This window comes from Corapipo altera, unplaced genomic scaffold (assembly GCF_003945725.1).
Source record: "Corapipo altera isolate COAL_440 unplaced genomic scaffold, ASM394572v1 48, whole genome shotgun sequence".
Lineage (NCBI taxonomy): Eukaryota > Metazoa > Chordata > Aves > Passeriformes > Pipridae > Corapipo > Corapipo altera.
Genome location: NW_020884931.1, coordinates 2,165,375 through 2,184,012, shown reverse-complemented (window position 1 = coordinate 2,184,012; position 18,638 = coordinate 2,165,375). Strand labels below are relative to the sequence as shown.

The following is an 18,638-nucleotide window of genomic DNA, read 5'->3' as shown; positions in this document are numbered from 1 at the left end:
GGGGGTCTCATGATGATCATTTATGGCAGACCCTTTTCCTGCCTTATTTGCATAACAGTAACCCAGAGAATACCCTGGTTTTTCTCCCTCTAATCTCTCTGGGGTATTCGAATATAATGTAGTGACAACTGTTTAAGACTTTCACAAATTTCAAAGCCTGTTCTTGAAATGAGCTGTTACTAGGGAAACAGTGAAACCTCTGTGGGGAAATATGGGAATAAGGCGAGAGGTTTGTGAGGCAGCATTCAAAGAATGGGTTTAAAGAATAAAATAACTATGCCACTTGTCCTATGCTGCTGCGTCTGTAGCAAAGCTGTCAGCTATTCTGGGAAACACTGGGAAATAGAGTTAACATCCATTCTCACTTCAGTGGTGTTCTATCCTTCAGTGAGCACCTGCAAATGGAAAGCAGGTGTCTAGCAAAAGTACAGTCCCCTTACAGAGCTTAAACATTTTGCAATGTTTAAAAGTATCAGTGCACAAAATGATTCAGGTACATGAAAAGTGAGATGACAAATTACTACAGTATAAGTAAAAACATAAAAACATTTATTTTGGGACAGCTTCCTAGATTCTGTTATGCCTAGTATGTGCTATTTTATAGTGCTGCTCTTTCCTTAGCAAAAACAACCTGTAATTTTTTACAATAACAATCATAACATGTTGTGAGTGGTGCTCACATTCCCTGCTGAAGCCTTACTGATAAAAAAGCATTCACTTAAATTCTGTTTTGCCATCCCAAACCCTATTGTGATTAGGTGTTTCTGGTTGTGGGTGTATACTGTCTAATGTTACGTTGCACTATGATGGCCTTTTCAGTTTAATATGGAAGAACTTTCACTTCCATTTCCATTTTCAACAAGAAAAGTCCAAGGGGGAAAAATCAGAAGTGGGGATGGGTTGGGAGTAGAAGAGACCTGTGAAGAGAGACCAGCAGTGGAGGTAAGACAGAGGAAGCAGGGAGTGAGCAGGGAGTTGGCTAGAAGGAAAGGGCAACAGGCAGAGCTTGTTTGCAGAGGATAAGGAGAACTGATGCCTCTCTAAGTCAAGTTGAAAAGCTTAACTATAAGAAGGACTGAAACAGAGCAGTGGTGAGGAAACCATGTAGAGAAGCGCCTTCAAGGGAAGGAGTTGAGAACAAAGTTGTGAGTAGCTGCAGGAGGTGAAGGAAAATGAACTGAGTGATCTCCTGGGGTGGGGAGGAGGAGCTGAAGCAGCTGAAGAGGGGGGGGGGGGGGGGGGGGGGGGGGGCAGAGCCACTGAAGACACAGCAGGTGGTTGTGAGACTGATGGGGCACAGGGAGAGGTGTCCTCCCCAAACAAGCCAAGCTGGTACCTGCTTGTGGTGCGCTGCAGCTCAGGGCAGCACCATGCCATGCAGCTGGCCCTGCTCTCATCCAGTACGTGCTGCCATCGTGCACCAAGCAGAACTTGCTCCCCCCAGAGCATCCCCGTGTCACCTCTGCACAGCTGTTGGTAATGGTGACCCGTCTTCCTGCACAGGGCAATCTTGCTCAGGCAAGGGGAATGAGACGGTCATGCTGAAAGCAGTGCAATGAAAATATCAAACAAAACCCAACAGTGAAACAGGGAGGATATACAGCAAGAACTTAGACCTTAGCCTGGTGATACTCAGAGGTAAGCTACCACTGTAACTTTCTTAGACCATTATCTAGGAAGGGACCTTCACCTGTCAAGTAATCTGTGATAGGGAGTAGATTTTACTGTCTAAATGATACCAGGATTTAGATGACAGTTCATCTGAAATTGAGGGAGCCATCCACTGCTTGGAGAGAAAAAAGGAAAGGCTGTTTAGCCCCCTTTGTGGAAAGCCATTACTGAATATCTTTACTTTTGTGTAAATCTGCCCAAAGCAGATCTTTTGCACCCCCCTTTTGACATTATAGTCACACAATTAACAGCAAAGTGGGGGGAAAGAGATAAAAAACCAAAAAAGAATGAAATTAAGTATTAGGACAGCAGGAGTCCATCCACATTTGCTCAGAAAAGGAAGATCAGGAATATGATTTTGAGCAAATATTGGGGTCCTCCATCAATTTTTCCCACACCCAATATGGCAATGCAGGTTAGTCTCCATACATCAGTTGTTCTTTAATGGAGTTAAATTGCCATCAAATAGGCAGTAAAAAGGAGAGCCTGACTGCTAAGCTGTGCTTCAGCCTGTTTCTCAGTCACTTGCTGGATGATTTTAGTGGTTTGGTTGGTGTTGTAAACCCCAGTGCTGGTGAAAGGGGCTGATGTTGGGTCACTCAGCTTTATTCCTCTTGAAATTACCAAACGCAAAGTTAGACAGAGCAAACTGGCCTTGCCCAAAACATGCTGCTCTGCTCTTATTTAAATTCGCACTAAAACTGCTGGACTTTTGCAATAGTCTGCTCCACTCTGAACTTCCATCAGCTAACTCAAATAAGGAGAAACGATATTTCTGGCATTTACTCTTCCACTGCACCCTGCCTCTGAGTGGTTCTGCACGTCTCTGTTAGCTCGTCCCTCCCCAGTGGAGTCAGGGAGCCCAGGAGCAGGTAAGTGGCAATCACAGGCAGGTGAGGAAGGAGTGGGATTTCAATCACCGATGAAGGGGGCAAAACTAGATGGCAGGGAAGGGACTTAGAGGGAGAGAAGGCAAAGGCAGTGGACAAAAGAGGGAGCTGGAGTGTGGCTTTCCTGGGGACACAGGGCAGGAGGTTGGGGTCTCTGTGGGAGAAAAGGGTGGTATAAACATCTGTATGTCACACCCAGGGAAACAAGGCAGACAGCAAAGGAGGTGTGGGAACAAGGGATGAGCACTGAGCTGTACAGCAGCAGGAGCGTGATAGAAAGGGACAAAAATAAGGACAGTGAAATGACTGGTGGCTGCTCTTTCCCTTTGAGAATTTCTCTCCACATAAGGCATATGTATCAGAGTGAGTATTTAGGAGAGGCAAGGCTTATTTCATCCTTAATTAGGCTTACTCATACTATACAAGTCTCTGGGCTTGCCGAGGAGCTGAGATATACAGTACTATTCAGTATATTCAATCCATCAGACTGCCATTTTTATATAGCAGTTTGTACAGGTCAGAGCCCTTCATAAGCCACCCAATGTCCTGAAAATTTGTCATTAAATTGAATTAAGAGACAGGTCTTTCTATAGTTCTTCTGATAAAGTGGTTTAAATCAGGTAATAAAAAAAAAAAAGAGAGGCTCTTGAAGAAACAGGAGTCACACATGATAAATGAAAAAGGAACAAATCACAGGTCCTGGTATTATCTGTCTCAGAACTCTGAGGGAGATGATGGAGCTTGTAACAAAATCATGCTGTTAATAAAATTGGTTCTGAGACTGGAGTGCTGTATATCTATGAGTCAACAGCAAAAAACAAAGGGAGCATGTTAGAGAATATCTTTAAAATGAAATTACACCTTTGCTCATGTCACAGTATCTCCATGAGGACTGTCTGGATTCTGCAACTGGTTCCTCCTAAGAATGATTGCTTTCACTTGGAAAGAAAAGGCAAGATAGTATTTGTAAAATATGCCTTGAGATAGAATTCTGCAGTCCTGCGGTTGAGTGGCTGTGTTCCTCTACAGCAGCAATGCTGGATTTAAACAGGAGAGGGCAGTCATGACCAAGCATCCGAGCATACTGAGGGATTTCTCTTTCTAGACGGAAGATATTTGAAAAAGGTACATTTTTTAAAAAATGATTAATAAAGCTTCATCATCCAAAAATAAATCTTCTCTAGACATCATGTATCAAGAGTAGTATAAATAATTACAAATTAAAACCTGTCTAGAAAATGAATGTTTGAGGTGTCCTAAAGCAGCACTATCCCAAATGCTGACAAAATCCCTGAAAAATCAGGAGGGTTTGAACAGCATGCTAATCTTTTTGATAGTCTCATTTCTAAAACTCTTGCGAGATCTTAAAGAGACTGCAATGGGGAGAGCTGGGATGGAAGCTGAACCAAGACTGATGAAACCTGGATACTGTTCCCCACTGCCGTTTGTGAGCTTGGACAAGATATTTGCTGTGTCTGTGCCTTAGTTTCTTCTCTTGAAAGTAGAGTTTAAGTGTTAGAAAAGTCCATAAGCATGAAAATGACTGCAGGACGCTGATAGTAGGTTAAGATCACCATATCAAAGCTAGGCAGTCAGTATGGATAATGCTGTTCACAGATATTTTAATATTTTTTTCCTTGTTGAGAGATGATTGATTTTTTTCAGTGCATACTGGGCTTTCTCATGCTGTTCAGCTGACACTGTTTGCAGTGCTTAGGTGAAAAAACAACTTCCCTAAGCATTTGTAAAAGAAAGTATGTAAGGTATGTTGCTAGACCTCAGATGAAAGCATAAGGACCTTGGTTAGCAGGAAGTGCCCTCTACAAACTCCCTGTGCCGTTTGGAAAGTTGTATTCCCTTTCCCAGTTTCTACTTTATCCTCAGCAATAGCAGTGTACTATAAGTAGGCTTATCTGCTGTCCCTTGCGTGAAGGGAACTCACATGTTGACCTTGGTGACAGGATTTTTGTTGTTCGCCATGCAAAGAGTATAATTTAGAACAGATAGGGTATGTCCACATGCCTTGTGGGATTACAAATACAGAGACATGCTCTCCACCTGAAGTGCAGGTGAAGATAATTTGCTTTGGTCTGCAACATGTGGACATGGGCAAAGTAATCTGACCACTATCTGAGGCAGCTGGGAAGTCCTTTGGTATCAAGCTCCCCAGTTCTCCTTCTTTTTGAGGTTAGGTATACAAATTGTTACAATTTCAAGGCACTTCGTAATCCCTAGATAAACAGAGTTAGAAAGAAGGGAGCTCATTTATAGATCTTTCTGCACTTCCACCTTTCTAGAAGCACTGTACAGTGTGCTGGCAGGGAGAAGGCTCTGCATAAGGTCTATCTGCCTGATGAGGAAGGCAGAATCCAGCTGCAGGATCAGCATCTGTGGCCTTCAGGGCCCAGCAAGATCCTCAAGGCTGCAGCTCCTTCCTGCTATCTCTGCTAACTTGAAGGGAAAAAACAGGAGAAAAATAAGGACACTCTTGGTATGCACTATCCCAGACAGTTTCAAATGAGCACTGTGGTTTAAAAAAACATGTTTTATTATTTAAATAAAAGCAACATGGCTCTTCCTTTCCTTGTGAAGATGCAGGGCATACAGAACAGCTGCATATGTAACTGCTGTTTAATTCAAGACCCAGACAGTGTCATTAAACATATTTTCTGGTAGAGCAAAATTACTTCAATAGGAAATTGTATTTGTCTCACTTGTGAAAATGCAGCTTAGAATATTGTTATGGATGTTGCTTCTTTTTTTGTAGGTGTTAGTGTGGCTGTATAATTAAGGGTCTGTCAGTATTTTCATTAAAATATTTTCATTTTTCAGGATGTGTAAGTTAGCCTTAAAAATGAAAGCTTAATGGGTGAGTCTCCTCTTCACAAGCCAGACAACACTGTAACTACATAGCTACCTAAAAAATGAAAAAGAAAGGAAAAAAAGAAGATTATGTTTCTAGGTTCTCAGAATCACCAGGGCAACACTGACTGAAGGTGCAGAAAGATCCAAGCATATATTCTACTACATATATGGGGTTAATGAACATTTTTCCAAGTGAGTAACTGCTAAATTGGTAAATCTCCGTATTAACATATGAACAGATTGCTGCAAATGTAAGCAATAATTTGAGTAGTTGTGCCAGATTGCTGCTACTTAACTAGTAGCTTCAGCTATCCCCCTGTTTAGGAGGTAATCATGACTTCGGGGTTTATTAGAGCAAAATGATATGCCTTTGTATCCAGCTTTCCTCGGTGCCTTCTCGCACCACGGAGCAGCTGTGGTTCTCCAGACAAATCCTCCTTTCCCCTGCGCTCATGAGGGTAAGCTCAAGGCTAGAGCTTGGATCTCACACCTCCTTTCGGCCCGTCCCTCTTTTCGGGTCTTGCTTTCGGTGTCTGGGTGTAGCTCCCAGGGCCCCAGGATTCTCAGGGATGTGGGAGGGCAGGGCGGGGGCCGGGCTGTCCCCATGGCAACGGCGCCTTAAAGGCGGGCGGGAGCGGCGGTGGTGCTGCCGCGGCCATGGATCACGGCAGCCCCGTGGTGAGGGGCCGGGCCGCGGGCTGCCCTTCCCTGCGGGATGGGGAAATCACCTCCTTCTCCCTGCCTCCCCCTTTTTGTCGTCGTCGTTTTTGAAAATAACACGATGTGGGCAGTGCGGGCGGAAGGGTCGTGTCCGGGCTTGGCGTGAGGCGCTGGGCAGCTCCAGCGAGGCGCTGTGGGAGCCCGGCAGTGCCAGGGAGGGAAGCGGCGGCTTTTACCCCCACCCCGGGTTTCATCTGGTCCTGTCTCTCCGTACGTGGGGCTTCGGGTGGTCCCTCAGGGGACAGTAACCCCAGAGGAGCCTTGGAGGCTTCCCTTTTAGGCTCACTTCGGGCTTTGCCGCAACGGAGTGCCGATAAGCCCTTCCTGCCGCCCCGCTGTGTACAAAGAAAACTGGAGCTTGACGGTTCCCGATATGGATGGCCTGGGTCCGGCAAAAGAGTGCCTGTGTGTGAAGGGATAAAGGCGGAGTAAAACAATGTCTGCACTGTAACCATTTTTCTCTAATTTGGAAGCATGCGGTGTTTGAATTTTACAGTCGCTATGTTCATTTTTTACGTAGCGTGATAAATATTTGTACTCACTCTAGTTTGGCAATCCTGGGGAGAGGAATAGGCCCGTTGAAAGATTTACATCCAGTTTCTCTTCTGGATTAACAGTGAAGGCAGAGCATGTGACATATGGGCTGATCAACAGCTTTTAGTGCAGTGGTAAAGAGTAAACTTTTTTTTCCTCCTCAGCTTCCTAGTATCCTGAAATGTGGTGGAGAATTTTTGGAGATCACTAACCCCAGATAAAAAAATTATACATGAGTATGGTTATTTTAAAGTAGTGGTATGTTTTGTTGATTGCTTTTTCAAAAAGTGTAATGTGTTACTTCTTAATAACTTCTATTTTTTTTTTAAATGAAATTACTTATCATCTGCACTTTAGAATAACTTTAGAGCAGTAAAATATTAATTTGAAAATGAAAATAAATAACTCAGACTCCTCTGTTTCCTAAAATATCTTAGCTTCATCTTTCACCTTGTGTAGGCTATTCTGGCGACGATGATAATGAAGATTAATAAGGTTTAAATTGGTACAAGCTAATTATCTTACATTGGAGTGTATGAACGTTGAAGCTCATGTGTGTCTGCTGTCCAGGTCTAACTGGAGCATTAGGATTTAATCACTTATATGGGCAGAAGAAGGAATAAAATATTCTGTTGAAGTCCTATTGTAATATAAGAAGAATTATATGTATTGATAATGTTAAAATTTCCTTAGCTAATCCACTATACAGCATAAAATTGTTTCCACAAAAAAGAAAAAAAATCTTTGTTATTTTTTGCAGGTTCCTTACATTCTGCTTCTGATGGAATAGGCACATCTCATTTTTAGTAGCTTGTACTGTTGGTTGGCCTTTAAGTTAGGGGCAATGATTATAGAACAATACAAAGTGGTTGGAGGTGCTTGTTTGAAAATAAGCACAGCAATTGTTTTTGTAATGTTTCTACGATTTTCTTGAATGTTTCTGTAGCCTAACTAATAATTTGCTGCTCAAATCCAGTATTTTTCTAGGGATGTCAGATTTAGAAGAATGAGTGGAATTGCAGACCTTCACGTTTGACATTCAGTTTATTAAACTGATCTGTTCTTGCTGTTCAGTTCATAACAATAGTTTATGCAGTGAGATTAGAGTTTGTGCTATCTTTTCAAATGACTTAATGCTCATCTTAACTTGAAAATATATATATTTTTTAATTTAGTCTATGCTGTACAAGTCCATTATTGAAGATGTGATTGAAGGTGTGCGGAAACTTTTTGCAGAAGAGGGGGTAGAGGAACAGGTTCTGAAAGACTTGAAGCAGGTTTGTTTGCTTCCCCTGTATTAATAGCAGCGTTTATTTTTCTTTGTTGTTGTTGTTATTGTTTGAGAAAATGTACTGGTTCATTTCTTTGCCTCCAAAACATGCAAACTTTAACTTAGAGTTACAAGTATCCTGTGAGTGATATGTTGGCTGCCGCAGTCAAAATCCATTAGTTGTTGTTACCATGTTTATTGGTTAGAATCAATCAATTTACTCTTGGAAAAACTGGGAATACTTGATTATCTTTTTAGATGTAGTTTGTTTTCAAAGCTGATATTTGCTGACCTTAATAATAATCTTTCTGCAGCTTTGGGAAACCAAGGTGACAGAGTCTAAAGCAACAGAAGGCTTCTTCAGGCGTGGCCACTGTTCTCCACAGTTCACCCTGCAGCTGCCACACAATTTTCACAGTGTTCTGCAGGCTTCAGCAGGTCAGGTGTTGGACACGACAGAAGCAGTTTAAGAATAACTCTGTGATTCAGGGATATTTTTGGAAGACTTGCAATAATCTTGGTTTGTGATGCTTCTGTAAATAGCACGAGGGGGAACAGTAACTATTTGAAAGCAGAATTTGACCAATAAAAGATGAATTAAACTTTGATAAACTGATGGAATTCTCTGTATGTGCTCTTGATCTGCTGCCTACTTCCAGTAAAAAAACATGCAGAGAATTTTAGTGTTCTTGTCTGCAGTCCAAAGTGTAGCCCTTCAGTTGCACCTTTACCTGTAGGGTTAAGCTTTTGCTTCCCCATTTAATGTGTGTCCTGATGTGTGCAGAGGTTATGTGGCACATTTGTGCCATGCAGCTCTGCTGTCGTGTTGGAGTTTAATCTGGTTCTCCAGTTGCTGAAATGTAATCTCTTGCTCAAACAGAAGAGAGGGAGCTTTTTGGTTTTTCTTTCAGTTAGCTTTTCTAAAAGCAGTGCTCCTGTTGCAGAGAAGTACTTGACTTTCACACGGCCTCTGACATCAGGACCTATTCTTCTCAGTTAAGTCCAGCTGACCACTGTGGTGGTGTTGTGGTGGAGTGTAATGCTCAGCTGAGACTTTTCACAAAGTGTGAGCCTGTTAGGACCTTTGCCCATAAAGGACAAAACCCATATGAGATGGTTTAATTTAAATCTGTGTTGTAGTGCACTTCAAGGTTGGGCAGGCACTCTTCATCTGTTTGGATTTTTTTTACAGTCTTCATAGTTGAATGAATTGCTTTTGGAGGCAGATGTTTTATTTATTCCACGTGCTGAAAGGGAATATATTTTTGGGTTTGCATGGTACTGGAGGTCTTATATTTAATGAGCATTACCTTGTTACTCCTAAGATTTTAGTGACAATGCTAAGGCAAAACAATCTGTTGAAGCCAGTGAATCTATTTCTTTTTAAAAATGGGATTTGAATTGCCTTATGGCCAGAGATTTTCAAAGTATTTAGGACTACCTAAATTATTTGCTTCCTGAAGCCTGGGAAAGTTTTCCCTTTGGCTTTTTTTTTTTTCTCCCACTGAAGTCAGTGTTAAGTGCTTTTGAAAATCTTATCCTACTGTTCCTACTGTTAGCACCATTGGTGCAGAAAAGTACTTGCATGTTTTTCTCATGTTGACAAGGCAACACTTGTGCTCACTTGGTTGTTGATCTGATGAGTATGAGCTGAAGTTAGATTGCTTTAGTTTCATGTGTACTTGCTGTAAATTATTGAAAGATAACTGTGGTAAATTATTTACAGATAACTGTGTCCAAGAAATTAATGTTTTTTGTTAAGTAGTGGGTTTTTTTTGTTTTGCTTATAGCTTCTTTTGTCATCCCAGCTGGCAGAGGTTTTCAGCATTTCACAGCTGCAGAACTGGTATGTAGCTGTAGTGATATTTTACTTCAGTTTTGATTATCCTGAACTCCTAAAGGGTTGTTTGTCAGTTATTAATAGTTTTAAAGGGGGAGAACTATAACACTTCTGCTTCTATTTGAGCAGTGAAAAAGGAGAGGGATCTACCAGCTGGTTTTGCAGGCAGTGCAGCCAGAGGTGTGTTGGAAGACAGGGCTGCATGTATTTAGCCCATAGGATGGAAGTGTAGTGGAAATGCACATCCGCAGTTACTTTAAAAAAAAAATACTGAGTGTTAAAATAATGCATGGTTGGGAAATACTAGCACTAGTGAAGCTGGGAGGAGCATTATCTGTGAGGTGTAGGAATCATCCAGAAGCAAATGGATGTTTTTACAGTTGACAAGTTCTGAACTTTGGGAATGGCAAAATTTCTTTGAGGAGGACTACTGTTTGTCAGAGCTTGATGAACTTAGGGTGCCTCCTGACACTCAAGCTAATTAGCTTGTAAAGTTGAACATAATATTGGGAAGATGTTTCTGCAACGTGTGAGTTTCCTGATTTAAAATTTGGATTTCCCTGAAACAACTGGTTTGAAAGGGAGCCATATATCCAACTCTTGGAGGAGTTCCAGGAGGAAAAGAGAATATGAAATGACTTCATAGGCCTAGGAAAGGAGTCTGTGCTGTGTGGAGTAATGCATAAATTTAGGGAAAAGTGACTCCGAGTGGATAAATACCTTTCAGGATGGTGGGTACATTGAAGGGATGTGGGAAGGTGTTCTGTTAACAAAAAGGGAATGTGATAGCTGGGAAGTAGGAAACTCCTAGGGCAAATCATTACCCTGTTAATGCAGAATACTCTTCATCTGTCTGAATCTCAAAAGCATGAAGCAACTTTTCAGTAAAGATGACCACAGAAAGGTCCTCATTGGTGTTCCATATGGATGTGTTAGGTGTGGCAGTCAGGGCCCAGGGGATGAAGTGTGTACTGTTTCTTGCTAAAGCCAGCTCTTGTGTATCCAGGGGCCCTCACAAGCAGGGACAGCTCTTGCTCTCCCTTCGGCTGTTGCTTATCCCATACACCTGCCAGCTGGAGTGACACTACAGACAGCCCCAGGTAAGGTTAAAGAGCACATGTGAGATGTTACAGTGCACTGTGGATACTGAAAGATGGTCCCAAGTGCAGTAGATAAAACAGATGTGAAGTTAAAGTAAATGTTGGTAAAGTCAATTACCCTTCTCTTCCTCTGTAGTTTGTGTCTGTGATTGCTGCGTGGGGGAAGTAATTGCAAGGATTAGTTAGTGTGTCAGTTGTGTACACTTGCAAGATCAAGAAGGTATCTCCTTCTCTTATATGAGGGACAGTCTTCCATGTTTGAAATAGGTAAAGACACTCCACTGGTTCAGAAACGAATTGATTTTTTTATTCAAATAAAATAAAATCAAGCATTAACCTTTTTGCTCACATTCATTTGCTGATGAAATTGCCTATGCTGCTTGTACAAAAAGGGGCTTGTGCTGCTTAGGTGTGATCAGTGGAAGGCTTATTCCAGTCATTAAATCTTTCCTCAAACAGCTGTTCTTTGTGAACTAATGTCACTAGTTATCTATTTCAGGTGTAACTCCTGAGGTTTTGAAATCTATAGATTGGTACCAGTGGATCTGTGTGTGTGAGCATGTGTGTGTGGAGGAGAAAATTCAAATGGAATTTGGAACTTGGCTCTGGCATTGTAATTCTAACACTGATAATAATGACTTTAAGGATTCAGTATTTGGAGTGGTTTTCATAGAATGAAAAGATACAGAAATTAGGAATGGTCTTTTTTTTCTTTTTTTTTTTAACTTAACTGGGTAGTTTTTTTAGAGGGGATACCTAAAGGTCCTGAACTCTCCCTGTAGATATAGAATAGTTTATTGTTTCATCTTGTATTTTTTAGTTTCTGAAATAACATAGAAAAAATTCAAACCAGGATTTTTATTTATGTATTGTTTTAGATCTAGTATGTAATTAAATTATTGAACTTACTGTTACAGGGTACTGTGTAGGCCAAGACTAAAAATGGGTGTAAAACATGATGGACTGGATTGGAAGCCATGATTCAGAAAGCTTCTGAATGCTTAATTTTCAAGGGCCGAAATTGTGCTGGAGGAAAGTTTTGCTTTGTAAACATCCCTTTTCTCATAGTTTGCCTGAGTGTTTGCTATTGGTTTTTAGTGGTAAGAGGTCAGTGCTCTGAATGAACCTGTAGTTTAACTTGCTGAAGTAGTTTTCAACTCTTCTCTCTATAGGGCAGCTTTATAAAGTAAATGTGCCTGTTATGGTTACACAGGCCTCAAGAGATAGCAGCATTCTACACCCTCCTGTGCAGCAGATAATTCATCCCCTTGGGCAACCTTCAGTTCTGCAAGCCAGTGTTGCTGGTGTTGCACAGATGAATGCACCTTCTTTCCAGGCAGCTGGTGAAACATTGCAACCCCAGGAGGCTGTTGTCCAACAGACTATGGTATTTAAACCAAACATTGCAGAAAAAAAAACCCTGGAGAACTCTGCTTCATTGGTCCAGCAGCCTCCTGAGAGTCAGCAGGAACTTGCAACTAATGCAGTGTTGAATCGGTGTGCAGACTCCACAGAAAACTCCCAGCATGACAATCTTCACACAGCTGTGTTTACTCCAGAATCCTCTGTAGGGCTTTTTCTCGATGAATCCTTGGCCAACAGCTCGAGCAGTGTGCTGCTGGATGTGGAGGGGCAGTTGGACATGGAGCCTCCAGACCTGGTGCAGCAGCAGGTGTCTGATGATATCATTGACCTGATTATCTCGAGTGAAAGTTTGGATGACAATGCATTCCTGAAAGGTCAGGGCAGCATTGCTTCCTCTGACAAGGTAATGCCTTTTGTTTCTCAGCTGGTGAAAATACATCTGTTGGAGATGGTGGTTTGAACACATCCATCAATGACAAACAGCACCTCAATTGTAAGAATAAAAATTATTTTCATCTTAAAATTCTTTCTTGAGCTTGTTTAGAAGAGCAGGAGCTAAGTGCTTATTTTTACATTAGGAATTTGTAAAAAATACTGCTAAAATACTGTGATGGATGAGAATGTCAATCTAAAAAGATGAAGTGTAATGGATAACAGATAGATGTAATGTATTAGACCTCTTGATTACTTTTGGGGATCATAGTTTTTTTATTGTTTTGTTTTGGTGACTAAACAGACATGAATGACCTCTTGAGAAGTTCCATATCATTCTGACACTGGTCAGCATATGGATACTGGTCAGCTGTGGCCAAAGTGCTTTTGCAGTATCAGCTAGGATTAGTTTGAGCTTATAATGTATGAAGAGCATTTAAGTTGCATTGAGGATGAAAAGTCAGATTTGATAAGTGAAAATCTGCTGGAAGAAAATGTATTTCCTTGGGAAAAAGTCCTGAACAAACTAGAACTCAGCTGTGTGGGAAAACTTGAATGACTTATTAACAAGCCACTTTCCTGACCTCATCTAATTTTTGTTCCAGAAATTGTTTGCAGATGTTTGAAGTTCAGACTGGCTTGCTCACTTTGAGTTGTAGTGCTTATGTGTGATTGAGGCAAATTTATTAAATGCAGATTTAATGACAATAATGCCAAATGTCTGAAAATAGAAAGCATGTTATGTTACTCATCTGAACTTTGATGGCAGGATGATGAAGACTGTCCACAGTAAGAATGGAAGGTCAAAGCAAAGTGTTATTTTGTTGAACTAGAATGTGTATGTGAATGGGAATTAAGGGCTACAATAAAGATTTAATGAGAAACTGAAGATGGCCAAAACCTTAAAGCCTTTTTATGGTCTTGTGAATGTTCTGTTTAGGAATTCTAGCACTTTTATGAACAGTAACTTGAAGTAGTGAAATGTTTACTGTTTCTCCCAGCTTTTTATATCTTATTTAAACAAAGTGTTTTGATTGAGTTGAAAGAGAGGAATCAGTTCATCTTGACTTTTATTTAAAGAATGACAAATGGTATTTTTGGGTCAGAGGAGTAGCTTGTTTGTTTTTCTTTTTGTTTTTTTTTTTTTTTTTATTTGAAGGTTTTTTTGCAATAGAAATTCTAAAGGCCCACTTAATTGCCTCTTTTTTTTTAGAGTTGTTTGAGTACATGAGTGCTTAAAGAAAAGTCAAAGAATTCTTTTTTTTTCTGTATTGCTGAGGAATATTTGACATGGGTTTAATTTAAGGTTAGATGTAATGACAGTTTGCAAATGTACTCAGGGTTTACAAGTAGTAGGACTTGAAACTCTCATTTTAGTGCCCCAAACATGCTGGTTTATGAACAAAAATCTCAGGCTTTGTACTGAACATAGCTTTCATTGTGGTGTTAATTCACAAACTGTCTCTGGTCTCTTTTATTCCTGTCACATGGAACCTACTGAGCAGACAGAATATAACTTCCAGTCGGAGAAGGATACCTGCAGTGCCATTGAAGGCATAATCCAGCTAGATGGTACTGGTGATGTTTCTTCCAAGGAGGAAATAGCATGTACAAAAGATAAGGAAGAGAATGAATTCGTTGGAATTATTGAATCAGAGGATCTAAAAGTTCTGGATGATGAGGAAGACTATGATGAAGAATGTGACAGTACTTCAAATATGGAGTCTAGCTGCAGTGGTGGTGATAATGAAGACCTCCAAATAGATATAGTTGAGGAGGTAATTTACTTTTTAGCCTTGTGAAGCACATACCAATAGTAGGTATATCTTGAATTGTTGGACGTAGAACAATTCCTGGTTAGTTCAGTGCAGAGGATGCACAGTGAAGTTACATGCCTCAGGAGGAAGGAGGTACTGCTGAGAAATTACTCAAAGCTCATTATGAAGAGTGTGGACAAATGAAAGAAATGTTGAAAAGTCATTTGTTTATTGGATTAATTAAAGTACTAAATTATCAGAATTAAAGGTCTATTGTAAACCCTGGCCTCAGAGGAATGGAGCTCTGCTTTTTATTTAAATAAGATATAATTTAAAAAATTTAGATTTTAAATAAGATATATTTAAATAAGATCAGGATACAAATCTAGATTTCCATTCCTTCTGAAGAACCACAGGGGGTTTAACAGAGAACAATATGATACAAGTACATATGTTTCCTAGGTTTTCCTTTTTCTTAAAGGTGTATGATTTTGTATCCTGGAGATTTGTTCACAAGAGAATCAACTTGTAGCATTTGGACTTCAAATAAATACAGATTGATCAGTGTTCCAGTTACTGGAATCACTTTATCCTTTAGCAGTCTTGCTTTTTGACCTGTGTTTTTGTTTAGGTTGTTCTTGGTTTTGAGAATGCAAGCATGTAAAGGTGCTTATAAACGAAGTTTGTGTATCGCGGTCTTCACAGCCTCTAGGTCTTGATTTTTTTTTTCAGTGGTAACCCTTATTGTTCGAGGTGTGTTTGATGCCAAGAATATTCAGTGCTATTCTGAAAGAGTGTATAAAATAGAATTTTAATTTCTAGGACCCCCTGAACTCTGGTGATGATGTCAGTGAACAGGACATTCCAGACTTATTTGACACCGACAACGTGATAGTTTGTCAGTACGACAAGGTACAGTTTGTACTTTTATCTTTGTTCCTTAATCATTCCAAATAATATCTTCAGCAAATCCGCGTCTGTTCTACTGTCAATACCTTTTAAAGAAAATCTAATGCTGTAATAATCGAGTGTTTATATTATGTGTTTAGCTGACAATAGTCTGAAGACTCTCCTGCTGTTTTCTGAAATGAGGATAATCAGAATGGCTTGTTAAAGGAAAAAGAGAACAAGTCTTGCAAAATTAAAATGTGTAAAGGTGCAAAAGCTTATGCATTTCCTTAACTTTTAAGGATTGGGTTGCTATAAGGATTGCTATTTTAAGTAATAGCAACATCTCCATGGATGTACACAGCCATGAATAAAGACTTTTGAAATGGGTAACAGAAAGATAAGTGTTTAACATTTTTTGTCTTTGAAGGGCTTACTGGGAGATTTTCATACCAGAATTGTGTTGTGGCTGAAAAACCAACTGGTTGTCAAGGGCCATTTTGTCCTTCATTTTAATGTTTAAAATTCAACCCTATTTTGAACTTCCAAAGATCAGATTAAATACTAACTCTGGTATGGTTTCGGATGCTTATATATTAGTAATTTAAAAGATAACAAAACAAAGTACAAATTTTATTTTAAAACAAATATGGAACAATATGGCTATAGTTTGCTTGAGAATGTGCCTTGACTTTTATTCTTTCAAAAGTCATTAGTAACTAGGCATGGTGAAAAGTAGATAAAAACATTTATCTATTGTTACCTTCTTACCTATAAAAGAATGCTGTTGGCAAAATTGCTGTCCTGTTTCTTTTTCTTTCTAGAGATGAAACTAGACTGCTGAAAATCCAAGGAATTTTCTAGAATTGTTTAAAATTCCTTCTTTTAGTATCAAACAAAGCTTTCTGCAGTATGGATTATTTTGCAGGCCTTTAAAAAGAAACAGAATATAAAAAATCTTTTTTTTTTTTATGGCAGTATTTGCTCTTAAGCAAAGTTTTCATGCTTTTAGCCTTATTCTTACACTGCTGTGCATGCAGCATTACTTTGCCATGTGTATGGAAAAAGGAAAACACTGCATTTCAGTTGAGCTGTACTTGTTTTCAAGGTGCAGTTTGTTTTGGGGTAGACTGATCTCTCATGAAATTGCTCCATTCCTGTTGTCTTGTCCTGCTGGTGCTGAGTTGTCACACAGCTAACATTTTCTTGGGAGGGTGGGGAGGGAGTGTGGGAGAAGGTGTGCTAAGATTCATGAGGTTGCTCTCTTGAGAGGGCAGGGAATTCATTATAGACAAATGAAATATACTGCTTCCATTGAATATTTTGGGCTATCAGGATTTTAAAATAAAAACAGGGTGTGTAAACCAGGCTGTGCTAAAATATTTTTTTTTTTAATGGATGGTCTAATACATATTTGTGGGGGCATTGATTCTGATTTTTATTTTTTAACAGATACATCGAACTAAGAACAAATGGAAGTTCTTCTTAAAAGATGGAGTGATGTCCTTTGAAGGTAAAGACCATGTTTTTGCAAAAGCCATTGGAGATGCAGAGTGGTGAAACCTCACTGAAGCGTGGACTTTAAGACTGTGGCATTATTCCCTTATGAACCTTCTGTTGTGAAACAACTGGACTTTCTATTGTTTTGCCATAAAACCTCCCAACAAATAATAAAACAACAAAGCTGTGATAAAAATATGCAAAATATGTGCAGTTAATACATGCACACTATAACACTGTATTGTTAGCTACTCAGCTGTCTTTGCGGTTCTTTTCTGGCTATTTCATCACTTTTCCCTCCAAGAAACATCATTAGAATGATTAGCTTTAAAGTTTGAAATGTTGTATATGTTAATATTTCTTTACTTTCTTGAATTACAAAGTAAATTCTAGTTCTGTTGGGTTTGTTTCAACTTCTTAAGAGCTAAAGTATGACTTGAAATATAAAACTAAACAGTTGTTGTTGATACCATGTATTTCTTTTCAAAGACTGCTGAGTTAGAAAAGGAAAACCACATCTGTGCAAGTCTGAAACCTCTTGTCTTTCCTTCCTCTTTTGCTTTTTTTGGTGGTTTTTTTTGACATCAGTTTAAAGGCAGGCGTTTTAGATCGGAGTAAGGGAAATGTGGATCCTGGAGTTCTCAATATATGAGAATTATTATTGCTTATTCTACACCATCTATATCTGCTGAGATGCAATGAATAGTGTGATGTAACACTAAAATGTGATTTATTTTCATTGTCAATTGAAAATAATTTAAGTTTGCTACTGTACATACTCACTTCATTTCAGGACTACAGACCAGTAAGCTGTGAATGACAAAAATTGTGCATAATAATAAAATGTCATCTCATATATATTTCTAGCAGAGAGTTGTTTTTGTGTTCCCTAAATAATAACTTTGCTTAGAGAAATATGTACAAACCATGCATGGTGGCAGTAGCTCACGCTGCCATGAGAACTGCATTCCCACCAGTCCTCAACATTGATTTTTGTTAGTTTGTCTAGAAACAAAAGTCAGAAAGAAGCTCTGTGTCCTGGCTCTTCAGAGCTGCAGCTTTTCCCTGGCTAGCTCCTGTTCCTTGTAGGGCAATATTGGGAACTAAATGGTAATGACTCAGAACAGGATAATCCTGCTGGAAGGGCAGGACCATATGGTACCTCTCCCTCCTGGCTGCTGCTCCCATGTCTGCTGAGAGAAGACCTTGTGAGACATTTTGGCTTTCTCTACTCCCTGAGAGGATACAGAGGCTTTGAGAAGGGAAAGAAAAGAAATAGGAGAGTGGGAGAGACTGAATATATGGAAGACATGAGGGGGAAAAAACCCAGCCCTTGTTCATAATGGTGCCAACCCTTGTGCTGATGGCATTGAGAAGAGATGCTTTCCTCAAGAGGTAGGTTTTTAACAACTATTTATTCCATGCTTTTGCTGACATATCTGCTGCTCTCCCGTATCAAAGACAGGACACTGAACTAGAGCATCTGATCCGAGTGTGGCATTTCTTTTGTCTTTTATTGATATTGCTGCTGGGACGTGAAGAATGTGTATTCAGAGACGGTTAAAATATTACAATGTGTGATTTCTTTTTCCTCATTCAGATGACTTGTAGCTGCACTGGTGCTAGGCTTCAGATCCATAAATGCCCAGGAAATGCAGCTCTTACTACGTGATAGATGCTTTTAGATTTCAGCACTCTCTCACAGGTGTTCATGCTCTATAAATGTGCACATTATGAACTGTGGGACCATTTTCAACTTCATAAAAGAAAGGAAGCAGAGGTAGTGTGGCACAGGAATCCATGGGA

At 39.8% G+C, this 18,638-nt stretch overlaps 1 protein-coding gene and 1 long non-coding RNA gene across 6 annotated transcripts; one reads left to right on the top strand and one right to left on the bottom strand.

The window, feature by feature from the left end:
* Positions 1-5,091: 5,091 nt before the first annotated feature.
* Positions 5,092-6,073, bottom strand: LOC113954642. The gene is made up of 2 exons (XR_003530297.1): positions 5,830-6,073; positions 5,092-5,478 (listed from the first exon to the last, which is right to left on the bottom strand). It is a non-coding gene; the product is annotated as an uncharacterized LOC113954642 (long non-coding RNA).
* GTF2A1L (general transcription factor IIA subunit 1 like) lies at positions 6,021-17,690 on the top strand. Of its 5 annotated transcripts, XM_027659222.1 has the most exons (10): positions 6,067-6,104; positions 6,853-6,916; positions 7,856-7,957; positions 8,265-8,388; positions 9,741-9,796; positions 10,797-10,890; positions 12,063-12,658; positions 14,193-14,465; positions 15,267-15,356; positions 16,785-17,690. In XM_027659222.1, exons 3-10 carry the CDS (start codon positions 7,859-7,861, stop codon positions 16,890-16,892), a joined length of 1,440 nt encoding a protein of 479 aa, XP_027515023.1. In that variant the 5' UTR covers positions 6,067-6,104; positions 6,853-6,916; positions 7,856-7,858; the 3' UTR covers positions 16,893-17,690. The 5 variants fall into 5 exon arrangements, with proteins under 5 accessions (XP_027515020.1, XP_027515024.1, XP_027515023.1 ...); XM_027659219.1 differs by lacking the exon at positions 6,853-6,916 and having other exon boundaries at positions 6,021-6,104; XM_027659220.1 differs by lacking the exons at positions 6,067-6,104; positions 6,853-6,916 and adding an exon at positions 6,151-6,584.
* The last annotated feature ends 948 nt before the right edge of the window (positions 17,691-18,638 follow it).

Coding starts and splice junctions, on each gene's coding strand:
- GTF2A1L (XM_027659219.1), top strand. CDS start 6,084: ATGGATCACGGCAGCCCCGTG. Junction 9,797..10,796: donor ATTTCACAGCTGCAGAACTG/GTATGTAGCTGT, acceptor TTGTGTATCCAG/GGGCCCTCACAAGCAGGGAC. Junction 12,659..14,192: donor GCATTGCTTCCTCTGACAAG/GTAATGCCTTTT, acceptor CCTACTGAGCAG/ACAGAATATAACTTCCAGTC.